The sequence below is a fragment of the Choristoneura fumiferana genome, chromosome 12 (assembly GCF_025370935.1).
Source record: "Choristoneura fumiferana chromosome 12, NRCan_CFum_1, whole genome shotgun sequence".
NCBI lineage: Eukaryota > Metazoa > Arthropoda > Insecta > Lepidoptera > Tortricidae > Choristoneura > Choristoneura fumiferana.
The window spans coordinates 16796782-16813283 of record NC_133483.1 but is presented as its reverse complement, the minus strand read 5'-3'; the positions used below and the strand labels follow the sequence as shown (position 1 = coordinate 16813283).

The window sequence follows — 16502 nt, the reverse complement described above, 5'->3', positions numbered from 1 at the left end:
ACAGAATTATCCAATCTTTATCTATTGTAAGGATAAATCATTGTCATGGTGTCAAATAAAAGTCTGAAATGCAAATTCAAGATCTCTATTTATTAATTATTATGATAAATTTTGTAATGGCACTGTTTCGCTAACCTGCACATATCACAGCCTTTCTGGATCCGTTTAATTTTTCTTCTGCAAAAAAAGAAACAAAATTATGATACTTTTCAAAAAGTTCACAGTTTTTTAAGCAATAGATGACTTTTAACTGAAGTGTTTATCTACAAACCACACTCTCAATTCGAAGTCATGGTAATACTTCTCACGAAGTACCTACGAGTATAATGCTATCGATATTATCACTGCTCTAGAAAACAATTCTGTCAGTCGTTATATCGATGATTATGAAGCTTTTAAGCTTTGAAAACAATTGTATCTATTTGTTTTGGTTTCTATTGTTTTCGTCTATCAAGTTACCGAAACTGAAGCTTCTATGGATAATCTAAAACAGTCGATCTAAATCTAATGGTTTAAACTTTCATGATTCTCACTCATAACTAATACCAAACCCGGAGATTATATTCGTGACCACGGCCACTACAATGTGGCCGAAACGTCGAGGCAATATACTCGTTTGTTAGCGAGATCAGTCCCGAGTGTGGCAATAGTTGAGTCGATATGTCTCGATCTAGTCTCGATATAATTGCTATCGATTTCCGTTTATGGGTCGACAACACTTACCGGGATGGCGTTACAAGGTGTGACAGTGCGCACGAATTTGAGCAGGGACTCTGCCATGTTGGCTGGAGTGGGGTTGCTGCAACCCTCCAGGGCTGTCACTACGCAAGCGGCTGTCTCGTCGAACTTGGCGCATCGTTCCTGTTCACATGAATTAGGTACTTTGTAAGTCCCACAGAATTAGTACAGTTTACAGCAGAAGTGGATGAGCGGTTACAGTGCTCAAAATGATCTACACACGACTATACCTCTACTGTCTCTTAAGTACCTAATAAGAGAGTGTTTAGTTCATTTTTAGCACCACAACTGCTCGTCTACTTCTGCTGCTGACTGTACTTGATTATTGTTAAGGATTTGAAGGGGCTGAGTTTTTTCACCTTTTTTCACCCGAGTAAAAGAACGGTAGGTATTCGTTAGCGCATTAAGGTCCTTGGACGTGACGTGCATATATGTGTAAATAAATGTTTCTCTCTCTCTCTCTCTCTCTTTCATATTTGAAAACTTCGCCCAGTGCTTGAAATACCTCTGCGTTTAAGACACTGAGCACAGTTGATGGAAGTTCCAAATAAATACCGGCCGTGAATACGTTAAGTACTTACAAGAAATTTAGAAATTTCAGTCGTATTAAAATGTGTTGTTGTATTTAATTACCAGCGCAGATACTCCGCTCAATTAATTAGTCGAGTAATTAACAGACTGCCGTCATATAACTAGGTAAGCGACTATTGCTTAATTATCGCAAACTGTATGACGGACGTCGCCTACCGCCGCGCGTCCAGATTTTCTTGGTACCAGGCACACGATTGTTGTCAAACGAGGCCGCCGCGAGGCTGGGCTAGCGAGCGGATGCGTGGCGGCTGTATTACCATTCCGTTTTGGAATTCGCTTAGAGTGCCATTTGAGTAGCTATTAGCGTTTTTTTTATGTTTTATGTACCTAGTTAATAAACGTTTAGATTTACCGTTTCATTTTATACTCACAGCGGTAGTCAGGGCGGTTGCTGCCTGAACGCTTGTGAAAGTACTCTTGAGGCTGTTGGTGCAGTCGCGGATAGCGTTCGACTTTTCCTGGAAGCACTGGGGACCCCCTTCAGCGATGAACACTGGCAAAGAATTGTCATTTGCATTTGTTAAATTGGGAACAAAAAGTCCATTGCATTACGAGCGACGGCTATTTGGTTGCAGACAGTGGCGGCCCTAGGGGGTGGCGAACAGGGCAATTGCCCGGGGCCTCGCTCTTGCAGGGGCCTCGCGGAACAAATCAAGCAAATTTAAAAAAAATATTTTTAAACTATATTTTCGCATCACATCACATACTTTTCACGAAGGACAAAGGGCCGCGCAAAGACCTGCCGCCCGGAGCCTCGCAATGGGTAAGACCGCCGCTGGTTGCAGATCGCCGACGGTAACCAACGCTTAGGGCCGCTAACTAGCGTGGGTGCATTGCATGGAGCGGGCGCAAGCACAGATATAGATTACACTAGATAACGCAATCACCTCAATCTGTATGAAAACCAACCGTGTCACTTTTTTATATCTACTGTGACGTCTCAGGAGCGAATTAGCGATGTGAATTCCCCGATGTTCGCGCAAAATCGATTCAAATGCGCCGCCCGCCCGCGCCGTGGGGCTCGAGTCAGTCACTAGTCATGATTAGTCAGTTAGTGGTCAGTCTTTGTATGGGGCCAACCCCGACGTAGCGCGAAGTAGATGCATTTGCGTAATCTAGTGTAATCTATATCTGTGGGCGCAAGCCTACGGGTGTGGGTTCAGGTATAATCCGCGCTCATACTATTTTTGTGTGGTTTTACAGTGACGCTTTCACCAGCGCGGTTGGTAAGCGTCGCGGGCCACGAGCTTTGCGTCACTTGGCTTGGATCATTACATAGTTTAACGTTCGTTTCGCTTGATCATTACATAGTTCTACGGGCCGCGCTTACTCGTACCACCAGCTCGGACGGTAAGCGTCACTGTAAAACCACACTTTCAATAGGCTTCCGCCCGCTCCGCGCAAACCGCGTCTGCTAGCGTAGGCCCTTAATATTTCCACTTACAAGCAATCCTGTCTCCGTCCTTGTGGCAGGCGAAGTCGAGCAATTTGTCGGTGGCGTTGTCAGCGACCGCTACGTGGTCGCGGAACTCAGCGGGCAGGCACGGCGTCGCGCCGGCCGTCACCGCGTGGATACACGCTTTCAGCTGCGGCGACTTAGCACAGTACCTTTGGAAAAAATTTAGAAGTCTATCAGGGGCTCCAGCACATTGGTTCCGAAGCGGGGATAATGAGGCGTTTTTTTCCTTTCTAGATGGCGCCACTGTTGCGTGAGGTTTTTACGTGTGGCTTTCAAAGTCTGTTATTACGTGCGTGAAAACAAAGTTTAGATTAAAATCATATTTAATACACCTTAAAACCGTAAAAAATATCGAGGGACCATAGTGTTGCGTAGTCCCGTTTTGTTCGGAAAAAAGGGAGGACAAAAGTGTCCGAAAGACAAAACTGTCTCAAAACATAGACATTCATTGCCCCGTAACGCATAATTGCCATAGTTAATTTCAGGTAAGTAATGCAAAATATTTACAAAAATATTCTAATTAGATATAAATAAACCCGCGTAGCTCACCCAAAAACTATGAGATTTGACATTTCGGAGACCACGCTACACTAGCGCCTCTAGCGGCGAATTCACACACGATAAAGACGATAGCCCTTATTACCTCCACAGGGGAAAACTGTAGTGAAAGCGAACGAATAAGATTCCAGCAGACATACGGCGTAAAAACGCGGCGGTTTTCCTGCACTTTTAACTTGGCGAAAATAATTTCGTATATCTTGTTTTGTTTCTTAAATATTTCAAAATGGCGGCAGCCCCATGGCTCTGCCATTGTGATATATTTTCAAAACTGGATGGACAAAAAAACCGGGAATCAATTGAGAAATGCGATCGTAGATAGAGGAGAATACCCGGACCGGACCGGCACGAGTTACCATCGCATTTACAATTTTATATTAGTATGATGTTTTTTTGCGGGCTATTTACGTATTGGTAAGATAACTTACTTCTTGAAGACCTCATCAAGAGCGCCGTTGGGCTTAGCCTCCTCGATCTCCCGCTGAAGGGTGCTGGCATCGAAGAGACCGGTGACACATTCCCCAAAGGTGAGCACGGCGGTCTACAATTTTAATAGTTATTTTAACATAGCATAGATAGAGGTAGCGATGTTATCCCCGGTCTGGGTCGTGGTTGGTCAACAGGTTCCATTGCGGTATAGTAGGTAGGTACAGAGAGACAATGCAACAATAATGGGGACCTTTGAATCGGGAACGATGCAGGGGGGAACCTTTTTAAATGAATACATCGCTATGATTTCTTGGTCAGGTGTATGGATTGTCAATATGGCATTAGTCGCACAATGGTTCCACTCTGGTACGAGATTCAGTTTCTTTGACTGTACATCTAAATCGGCGTTAACGACCCGTAGCCCGTAAGCAAGTAGAGTTTCTGCTGATCCTGTAGGTGCCTTCTCTTGAAAAGTTAACTAACTGCGGTTCACAATAACTTGGTACTTATTCAAATAATTACCAAAAGGTTACAGACAAATCACCGTCAACTCTTTTTGGCTTTACCTTAGATATAATAAATAAATAGATGTTTTGTGCAAAACCGGTAATTACCTCAACTTCCGGTGCTTTGTCCTCCGCGTTGGTCTTTTTGCACACCATGGTGATGAAGTCTTTGACCTGCTGCTTGTGTTCATCTGTCACTTTGTACTCTCCCAATACTCCTGTAAAGATATTGAGTAGGTATATTAGTTTACAAGGCATTTATTATAAGACGGTAAAGCGCGTTTTTCTACCTACCAAAAAATATGACCGTCAATGACCGCGGCCATGGAAAATGTTAACGTATTTGTATTTGGTGAATGACGTACTAAAATATAGTAGGTAATCAGCTGGAGAGGAAAGGTACCCCACAGTAACGGCGGTAACCACCCCAGGGCCCAAGGGGTTATCAGCGGCTGACCGTACAAACAAACGAGCAATTTTGTACAAGTGGTATTCGGATGACAAAAAAAATACTATATTATCCCGGGTAACGCCCTTCTCGGGTGTTAAGGAATTAACGAGAAACAATTTAGGACCAAATTACGTAGACAGAAAATAGCAAAAAAACAGTTCAGAAACCATTTTACTATAAATTCACGCAAAAAGCAATATAATATGTATAATAGTTATCTATTGGAATAAGATTGGAATATACCTACCTAACAAAAGGAAGATTTCTTCCCGTCTGAATGAAATGACATAGTCGAAAATACGATCGTTAGTTCAAAAACCTAATCCTTTCGTATGGTTAATTTTTTTATGACTGCTACGAATTCTTTCAACTGTGAATAAAAAAAATTGGTCCTAAATTATTGTCGTTATGCACTCATAATTGAATTGACGCGGGGTTTCTTCGCTCCTTGAACGTAAACAACTTAATAGCTGAATATTTTGATAACGAACATTGATTTCTTTACATTCTCAAAGAGGTCACGGTGATAGGGGCTTTAAGAGGTCGACAAACCCGAGTTCCATCGGTCGGACGGTTGCCATGAGATAAGTTACGCGTGGATATGGATGAAATTTGGTATGTAGATAGCTAATTGCAAATACATTATTTAGGCTAGTTAAAATATAAAAAAATCTAACAACTCAGCTTCTGAAAATCGCGATGGTAATCCCTGTATTTAAGGAGAAAAATCAAGCTAAATCTATGCAAAACGCGATTTTTCGATTTGACAAACACCGAGCAAAGCCTATATACCTACCGACCGTAGACCAATACTCGCGAAAAATCTTGCCGTTGGTCTGTTAACTATGTTCTCATCAAAGAGATGCCGCCTATAATGCATAACCTTTGCGTTTTAAAGGATTCCGTAAGTACTTTTAAGCTAAACCGCCGCGGTTTTTAACTGCGTGACTTTTTTAAACAAGCACATAATAAGTAATAGTATACGAGTAAACTTATAATATACCGCCAGTGCGGCAGCTTGCATTAGTTTACTTGATTCACAAAGGCCGCATTCACGTATATATCTGTCGTGTTGTGTTCTGATGCTCTGTCTCTCTCCCTCTCTATAGCTTGATGCGACAAAATGTTAATGCGTCTAAAGTCACGCGGTTAAAAACCGCGGCGGTTTAGCCGTAGTGCGACCTGGGCCTTAGATGTGCCACTAATCACCACACTACACTGACACCTTTCGAACTCAACCAGAGCTCATCTTCAGAGCAATACAACAGTTCACCTTGGTACCAGATGTTAGATGTTGTTGAGTCTAATAATTTGTGTGTACTTAACACAAAAATGTTTGTATGAATCATAATATGACTCCTTGGACACAGAAGTTGTATAGATTCAAAAACAGATCATCAGTAAAATGTTAGTTAATGATTTCACCAAATACTAGGGAACCCTAACAATGACCGCATCAACATAAGACAGTGAGCGGCCGACGAACCACTTAGAGGAGAATTGGTAAATGGGCGGAACCCGGCGCAAGAGTAAGGGGACGCCAGCCTTGACTGTCTCAACCATAGACTTATATCTGTGGTTTGAACAATCTTTGTTATTTAACCTCTCTTTTAATCCCCGGCGCAAAAAGAGGGGTAGGTATTATTAAGTTCAGCCGTTTTTGAGATATTTTTCTTTGATTGAAATTACAAAGTCTTCAACTTCTTCTTAAATTGGTTAGGTTATGTAATTAATAATTAATCAAAAGTACTTGTAAACATAAATACTAAATAAATAAATTAAATATAAATAAATTATAGACGATTGGCTGTTGCCTGTGACTCAGTTTGCAGAGAATTCTTTTTTCGCTATCTCATGGCAACTATGCAATTTTCCGGGATGAAAATTTACTCGTATATCTCAGGATTCTCAGGGTATCAAACTACCTATATGTGCACACATTTGGCATTATTTTCAATCAATTTGACCATGTTGTGGGAGTAAATCGATTTGCTGGATTTGTTTATATTAATGAGTTGCACAAAATTTAAGGTGATAATTAATAATATAATTAGGACTGTAATATGAAATCACATATTAAAAATACATATACTTACACACAAACATAAAACTACTCTTTTTCGGACTCGCTTAAAAGCTAAAAGCGGTTGGCTACCTTCTTATTGAGTTATTGACGCAAATTAAGTTTCAGATTAAATTTAATGTTCTTTACCTTTTTGGTCCTTGCATGCTTTTGTGTTTTTATTTTTTTCTTTTTTATTCTATCGTTATTTTCTTTAATAAGTAATTAGTGGAATTAACTTACCAACAGCCAGTACGGCAACAAAAGCGAGTTTCCACAGCATCGTAGAAGCACTTATAAAAAAAGAACACAAGCGTATACGCGGCAAATACTAATGTCAACTGAAGCTCCGTCCATCCCAGGTCACTTTATATAGAACACAATGCACGCTTTGACTCAGAGCGACTATTCTCTGAGTGTGCGATAAGGAATCTGGTGTGCGATAAATATTCAGTTACCTAGATCTTAAAAGGCATTTAATAAGACCATTAGGATTTTATTGAGCCAAGTCAGTGGTATGTGTATTTGCATTTATTATAGAGGCCCTTGCAAGTGTGCGTTTCCGTTGTCATTTTTTGCCGTTTTTTTATTAAGTTTATCATGCTTAGCTTAGTGTAGCTTAGTAGGTAGTAGGTAGCTCTCAAGAATAGGGTCGTGGGTTCGATCCCGGCTCGCACCTCTGAATTTTTCGGAATTTACGTGTGGGATTATATTTGAAAATTTACCATGAGCTTTATGTATAAAAAAATCACGATGAAATCTGCCTCATGCGAAGAAATTCAATGGTGTGTTTGAAATTATAACATATATTCTAAGAGAAAGCCTGTACTGTGTCTTTAGGAAGGGGAGGGACATAGGATAGTTTTTATCCCGGAAAATTAAGTACCATCAGCAAAATATGTGGTCTATCAATTTTTAAACAAGTTCCTATCAAATAAATATGTCACCAAAGTCGTACTTTCAAGTTGACAGACACGTCTATTGGCATTATTCTTTTATGACATGGAAACGATTATCAACTTTAGCGTGGTAGACCACATATTTGGCTGATGGTACATAGTTTCCGTAATTGGATAGCGATAACCGAATTCTACGCGGACCGACACATAGGCACACAACAGGCTAGTCTATAATAAAATTATAAATGTTTACTATTGGGCGATTCCGCTACAGACTATGTCCAGTGTCGATTTATGAATCACAGTATCTGATTCTTTTTTAATGCTATTACAAAAACTAAGAACTAAAATTAAAACAAAACTACTTTCTTAAGCCTAAGTTTATTTTTATCTGTATAGAGTGATTAGAAACGATTAAATTTGAAAGTTCGATTTGAGCTTATGTTGCACCCGCAATAACTTAAAAACTGAATAATTCTTAGATTATTTGGGTTTTCCAAATTTTCATGTTACGGGATAGTTAATTAGGTATACTTTTTCAAAATATGAGGACATAGTACAGTAATGATTTTACAGGTTTTACATGTTATTTCGATGCACCCGCGATTGCACTTCAAACCTTTCTGGTAGCTTTTACATATTTTAGGCATTTAATCTTTCTAGACGAATCAGAGGAACTCGTTACAAAGTAAACCTTCAAAGAATTATTCTTTGTAAAATAATTCCTATTTTTATGGTAGAAAGCTTTAAATGAGTCAAAATGTTGCACCCGCGATAATGGAATCGCCCTATTACTATATCAGGTACTTATTTATGTTTATGGAAATCAAGATATTTTTTTCACCTATGAACACAAATTGAGCTATTGTTATTGAAGTGATAAGGAATTGACATTCCTTTTCTGGGTCGACTACCTATATAATAAAAAGAACTAGTAAGATAAAAGTATGTATTTACATAAGACAATTTTAGTTATTTCATTTAGCTACTTGTACAAAAACTGATATAAAAGTCTATTATTTTAAATGCCATTAAAATATGCAAATGGAGTGTCCTAAACGTAGCAGCGTGTTTTTGAAACTAAAATCAATAGTTTTATCCATTTTATTGGTATACCTAGAGAAAATGTATATAAATTGTTTGTATTGTTTATTATGTTTTATATATCGTCTGAGATCATACAGGAGTAAAAATTTAACAGACTCCAAAAAATCGTGAAACTTACTTGTTATTACTGATCTGTTCAAAGTCTGTTTGGAGTTATGGATGCCCAATAAATAGCATGTCCATGATCGCTGACCTCCCTCTTATAATAAAAAAAAAAATGGTTAAGCAGATGACTAGGTCCTCCCCAGTTGGCTCGTGCTTAGGCCTTCAAAGAAAGAGAACACACTGAAAAAAAAGGATAGCTGAACTAGTTAGGCTACTTGATGTTTAGCCAAAATTTACTAATTAGGAACCAAAACAAATGCTAATATTTCAAAACTGATTCTGTAAGACATCACCTAACTTTTAGCTACTTACTAGTAGGCCTTAGTTTCGTAGTCACTCAAGTTACAAGCAACAATTTTTTTTGTATCTTGTTTTTCAGTGCAGTATGTAGGTAAGTTATTTTCGTGGTTTATCGGAGTCTTTTCAATTTTTATTTTATACATTTTTGTTTTATTATTTTACCTGTAAATTATGGCTTTCTATAACAAAACAACAAACGCGCAGTAAACTTTTACAAAAAGCGAGAAATACTTTAATTACTCTAAAAGTTTTGCGCTGTTACCGAATAACTTTAAGTAGGTAGGTACTATACCTACTTGTAAACTAGAATCTTATTGTTTTGTGATCTTGGAATTTGCAAAGGAATCGGTAAACTAATTACCTATGTATTTATAAGTTTGTTCATTTTAGTTATGTCCTTTAAACCTTTGGTAAGCCGGCAGCTGTAGGTACGTTTTAGGCAAGTATTCAAAAAGAAAGATGAAACTTGGATACTAATGAGGAAGTTTTTGGGCTCAAATTACATTAATTAATTGATTTTTTGGGATCAGAATTTTTTTTACTCTAATTACGTAAGCATAAGCACGTTACATTGGGGGTGTGGCCTGGACGGATCCGTCACGCGGCATACCAAAGGCAATACTAAAATATGAAAACACCGTCATATTGACAAAAATAGTCGGTTAATAGACAACCTGTCGGTTTTTTAACACTCGTTTAACAATGTGTTTTGTCCGTGATCAATATTCACGACGATATTCTTTGCAACCACGCTACTACCGGCATGAGCTGTTCGAATATTTGTAGCATAGGTAACTTGACGCGAAAAGTCTTTGTTACAATTTACTGTCTGAGAAACAGTTTTTTTTTTCAAACGAAACTGAACACGCTTTCATATTAAAAATATCATCTTGTGACAATTAACACGAATTCAACTACTCCCAAACTAAGCAAAGTTTGTATACTTTACCATTTTTATGGCAGTTTGCGTCAGAAAAATAAAAAAAATATACCTATGTGAAAGTAACCATTCATGTTTTCAATCGTACAATCAAGTGCAAAGATATCGGCACGGCTAAAGTTACAAAAATATGTATACTCGGCAGCCGATCGTAAAATCCGCCAGATCACGAAATTCCTAGGCATATCGTGAAATGGCGCCAGGTCGATACACTACAATATTTAAATTTTGAGAATACCTCCCTGAAAAGTTACGAGAACAACCGATTGTATTGTGGCCCTCTCCTGACCCGCGTTGTTTTCCGTCGATACGCGGGTTATCATCGAATAAAAGACCACGTACATTTTCTTACTCATGTTCATTTTATCATCAAATACACATCATGGCATGTTTTATTTTTAGGGTTCAGTACAATTAAACCTGTTTGGTGCAGCCAAATCACATCTGCGGGTTGTCTTACTACCTAATCTATACTAAAAACTGGAATTCAAGACCAAAAAATCTACGACAGATATGTCACTATCAAATCTGTCAATGTCACTTCTGTCACTGTCAAATAAACTTTTCAGGTTTCGCGAACCTTTTTTAACAGTGATCACAAAATTCTATATTGCTCTCGTGTCTGTCATTTTTTAATGCGCAAGTTGTCTCCGCGTGGTTTCTGGAATTTTGCTATCAAGTTGCAAAAACTACGTGAAGAAGAAGAATATATTTATCTTTAATTTAACTGACATTGGCCCAAGCCTTAAGTTCGCCATTGAGAGGAATAATAATAATATTGTGAAAAAAAATACTAACTTATTTTCAACTCTCAATTAACATTGAGACAAATTTACTGACTGTCTTAGTAATAGGTTTTATCCATTGGGTGCGCAACTCTAAAAACAGCGCTCTAGTTAGTCTAGCACTTACATACATGCATACCTAATACGAGACAAATGATCTATGCAAGACATAAGAGGCCTCATATTAAATCACAGGAAAGGAATTTGAAAAGGTTAAATGAAATATTTTTTTAACAGTTTTTTCTTTATTTTAAATCCTTATCTCCATCACTAATGTCCGAGTTACTATTAGTAATGTCGGAGTCTGATTCTGTTACATGAATAACAAATTTTCCACAACTCCAGTAATTAATCCGTCCAGTTTGCACATCTCATCTTCTACTTTTATGACGTGGTCTATGCAAGACTGCCACCTTTGCGGTGTCACCTCCCGGAGGCCTTCATGAAATAACTCTGTGACCTCTGCCATTTTAAACGTCTTGTTATTTCAAAATTAAATATTAGTTTGATTTTATCTTAATTGTAAATTATTGCACCAAATGTTATGAATACCTGAAGAAATACAAGCACAATACCAGTTTTTCAACCAAAAATTACGAAATGTTTATAAGTTTTTATTCAGGCGTCTAGTAATTATGTAAAAGTAAGTAAACAAAATGACTTCTTTAAATTATGGAATCGAAATAACTAATAAAAATAATATTCTATCGTTTGTTTAAAAAAAAGGAATGTACTATTGTACCCACATTTTATTGCGGTGGCAACATTGTCGTACTTACATTTTTTGGTCTTCAATTCCAGTTTTTAGTTTTAATAGTCTAGTCTTTTACTGCTCTTCAGAGATGTTCCTAATGATTGTCTTTCAATATGCAGGGCCGGTTTTGGGTAGAACGAGATTATCTCAAAAGGTGCCATCAAAATTTAATTTTGCACTGGAAACTGGAAAATGGCGCCCCTTGCTATCTGCCGCCTAGATCGACCGCACCTCATGCTCTACTCGAGGAAGACTCCAGGGCCTGCGCTGGCAACATGACACCATTTATTGCTAACCGGGGCCTTTTTTTTGGGTTGATTCACATTAAAAGCCAAAGACGCTAAGTCCTTGCTTTTGTTAACTTGTTTTTAATCTTTCCAATTTTTTATGAGGTGCTGGAGATGGGGCGTGAGTCAGGAAAAATCCATTATGACTTAAAAACCTATCCCACGATACCCCACATTATAGGGTAAGACGAGAAAAAAAAACACCACCACTTTTTGTCTAAGGGGTGGTATTTTTTTCCCCACGTTTTATTTTACCACTCGTTTTATGTCCATGCAAAATTACAGCTTTCTAGTACTAATAGTCTCTTAATTAAGCCGCGGACGGAAGAACAGACCGACAGACAGACATGGCGTGGCGACACTAACGCCCAAGTCAAATTTTTGATTTAAGAACATCAAACTTTATGGCATTTATGATAGAGTTTGATGTTCAGATTACAATAAGTATAACGATTTTCGGCGTTAGGAGGAAGGGTTTCGTTTTTGTCATTTGGGCTACGGAATCCTAAAAAAAGGAAGATCTGATTCTGCAGATAAAGGCATGCATAGCATAGAGCTCTAACTAACGGTCATGGATCATTCCGAATCTATTCAAAGCTTATTATTGTTTGTGTCATCATTTGGAAAATAGGTGAAAGATGGGTTGAATACTTAAATGTACCTATTGCTAATATACTCGTACATATATACTCAGCGGCACAAAATTTGGCCCGCTCTACATACAAAATTACCTATTACTGCATACATTTGGGAGCCTGGTTTTTTGCCGCTCAGTATATATGTAAACGAAAGAAATAGATAGCAAATTTATCAGTACCTACTTAGGTTTATTTATTTCATATCTTCCAAGAAAGACACTGTTTTGTCAATATCACATCGTGCCTTTTACGTCTTAGTTTCCTCTGGCCACGGACCTAGTGAATGATAACAACTAATTATAACAATCATAAATAAATGTACGCAACTACATTATTTGTAAATCTGTTGCAGACTACGCATATATAATTACGAACCGTCTGAGATCTGGTGTCTCAAAACGCATTTAAATTGGAAAGCTTAAATCAAATAAAAATGAATACAGTGAACTTCTCGGTGATGTTAGTTGTAGTAGTGCTTGCTAGTGGTACAGACGTATTAAGTGCACCTGTGGGTTTGGAAGACAGTGACAAAGCAATTGCTCCTGAAGAACCAGGCAGTGAAGTTCAGCATAAAACACCACCACCGACTCCGAAATTTCCTAGAAACACGCTGCATCCTAGACTAGGAATATTCACTGAAAAAGCTACAGAGGAAAAGTATCTAGTGTCCATTCTACCGCTTCCTTACCTCACCGGCCAATACAATGCAACCAAAGGTTCGACACAGGCAAAACGAAACAAGAAAAGTGTTATATTTACCTATATATACTGACATATTTTTAAGAGATTTTTTTAAAATGTGTACTTGTGCATACTATAGTATTAAAGAAAGAAGTCGGATTATGTTTGAAGAAAATATATTACTTAAAAGCGATTGTCTGTGAATTGTTCTTGCCTTTCGATTTGGATGATAACTTATTGAACCCACTTGATAGCGTGCGAGTGCCCCTTGCTGATTGGTAAAACTAGAATTAAAGACGTGTTTCCTGTTAGATAATAAACATACAAGGAATGTTGAACCGCTTATTTGGGTTAATTTATTTATACCTATAGTAGGTACAACAGGCAACCCTTGCGCCGGCAGCTTTCTCGCGCAAAGAATCTCAATCGTAGTTCAACGCGGGAATGCTGCCTGCGTGATGGGCACCATGCCAAGAGGCCCACCTCTCTTTTTTAATTAAAGTTTTAGTTATTTTAATTTAATAGTAGTTTTAGTGTTATGGATATTTTGTATTTTCTTAACAAATTACAAGAATTACACTCTAGTAGGTACAATGAAGAGCTTAAATACATATACCTGTATACCAGTGGAGTAGCGTCAGATATTTCCGTAGTAAAGCCGAAGTAAAGATCGCCCACATCCTTCATAAATAATTTGCTTCCTGCTGTCGTATTTTGTAAATATTGGGCAAGCCAGTGGGATAATGGAGTTCTATGGAAACTTCGCCACTGATATGTACATAACTCGTTAATTAAACGCTTCGCTCGCTACATACAGACTTCTTTTAATACTTATTTACTTGTACTATTATCTATTCTGTGACTTATTCAAATTTCGGGTAGTAAGGAAACCGTAATGTTTGCTATTTGGATGTGTTTTATTTTTTCTAAATATAAGACAACCACGGATGAGATTTTATTCTTCCGTGTAGACCACGGAAGAATAAAAACAAGATATGATACTTGTTTTTTTTTCTTCCGTGTTGTTGTAGACAACGGAACTAAAGAGACTACGAATTTAAGAGGCTAAAAGATAATACTGGTTACAGAAAAGAAGAGCACTATTATTGATACTAATTGTTGATACATATCAATAGTATTATAGTTTTTTATTATCACTATATAAAACTATCAAATATCGATATATTTTGCAACAGTTTTTAATGTTTACAATACTATCAATAATTTAATATTTATAACACTATACCACGCGCCATTAAATCTACCTAAAACTTCATAACTTAATACTCAGTTTTGACGCATTTTTGAGATACATTTTTTATGCGACGTCTTTACGTTACTCCCGGATTGTGTTCGAATCGCGGTATAATGCCTATTCAATTATTGGAATTATACCTTTATAGTTTTTGTGGTACTAGTCGTGGCAATGAACTTTTAGGCAAAGTTAGGCGGCGGAAGGTATAGTTCCGACCTCTCACACCTTTTAGCTAAAACGTTTTTACTTTATTCTACATTTTTAGCTCACACGTGGTAGAATGGCTTTATTACACATTTTTGAATATCTTGACAAATTTGTGCGTGACACTGAATGAATACCACCCTGTCGCAGTCAGCATTTGCCGCACTTATCAAAAAAAAAACTTGATAAGGACAACAAAGACTCCTTGTGACAGGGTTCTACCGAATGTTTAATGAAATAAATACGGATAACTCACGTCTTAAATCGAGTTTAGTTCGACATGTTTCGGGGTAATTCGTAGCCCTTTCTCTTGGAGCAAATTTGAGCGTGGATAGACACGTCAAGGGGAAAATGGGTTTAACGCTCGAGTTTTACACTCTGCTTTTCATTTCGATGACGAGGAAATGAAATATCAACAGTGGAAACAATTGTTCACTTACTATGTGGGTAAGGCCGCGAATTTTAACCAATGTGACATAGAAATAACATAAAAAAATACGTGACGTTACCATAAAACGTAACGCAAATTTTTATAAAGCCTAGATCAAACTGGTAAAATTCCCATTAGATAACGTATGTATGAAAAAAAAAACATGTCATATAATAAAGTGAAGTTTTTATTTTTACTAGAACTTTCTGACGATACTGATCTTAAATCTGTCCTATATGAGATCTATAGAGCTAAACATGAGAATGTGGAAGTAGAAGTACCCTCTAGTTGACGAACATCTTTCCAAAAGTGTATCTTTACATGCCTCTCTAACACTGACAATAAGGTGCACATTTATAAGCATAACGAATTTGGATGTGGTTTTTTTTTATTCGACTGGATGGCAAACGATCAAATGAGTAAGAGATCACCACCGCCCATAAAAATCTGCAACGCCAGGGGTATTGCAGACGCGTTGCCAACCTAGAGGCCTATGATGGGATACCTCGCGTGCCAGTAATTTCACCGGCTGTCTTACTCACCAACGCCGAAACACGAGGAAGATGGTGGTAGCAATCCGGGCGGACCTTGCACAAGGTCCTACCACCTAGTTGTGAGCATGCTTGTGACTTCGACTGTACAAGCTATTAAATACCTCAAAGAAATGGCAAAACCCTAAATCACAGGTTTTACCAATTTAGGAAGTAGTATCTTAGTTAAGTGGACAATGTAAAAAGATGTTTTTGGAAATAAATTATTATGATTATTAAGTTTAGGTAACAAATGAACTAAGTAGGTAAGTGAATCTCTCCGTTTGTCTCTCACTTTAAATACGCTATGCATGTAGCAGGACGTGAACACAGAACTCGCCACAATTCTCTTGTGCCGATCCCTGCACCTACAGACTAAAATTTATTTAACTTCAAATATCCATCTAACTAACTTACTATGCGTGCAGTCATTGGAAACCTAATAATAAACTGGTGTAAGTTAGAATTTTTCTGTGTGAACTTCCCTTTACCACATTTTTTCGTTACGTTATGTACAAAATACGTAGCATTTTGTAAAAATGTAACGTAATCGTAACGAAAGTGTAACGTATTTTATACAAAAAATCGTTTATCATGGTGAATAACGACATTTTGAACATAATAACACATGCCACTTACATGGAAAAGATTACCCTATCGTATGAAAAAACAACCAGTTAAAAATAATCACTACTTACCCTTAAAATCGAACAAGCACTTTCGACGTTTTTTCGAAAAAAAACCTCCGCGTCACTTTTGATGGCTGTTTGTCAACAAACTGATGAGATTTATT

At 37.6% G+C, this 16502-nt stretch overlaps 1 protein-coding gene across 1 annotated transcript; it reads right to left on the bottom strand.

Moving 5' to 3' along the window:
- Positions 1–69: 69 nt before the first annotated feature.
- On the bottom strand, positions 70–7160 carry LOC141433513 (27 kDa hemolymph protein-like). The gene is made up of 7 exons (XM_074095578.1): positions 7038–7160; positions 4390–4499; positions 3775–3887; positions 2774–2937; positions 1701–1822; positions 724–861; positions 70–177 (listed from the first exon to the last, which is right to left on the bottom strand). Exons 1-7 carry the CDS (start codon positions 7075–7077, stop codon positions 166–168), a joined length of 699 nt encoding a protein of 232 aa, XP_073951679.1. The 5' UTR covers positions 7078–7160; the 3' UTR covers positions 70–165.
- Positions 7161–16502: the final 9342 nt, after the last annotated feature.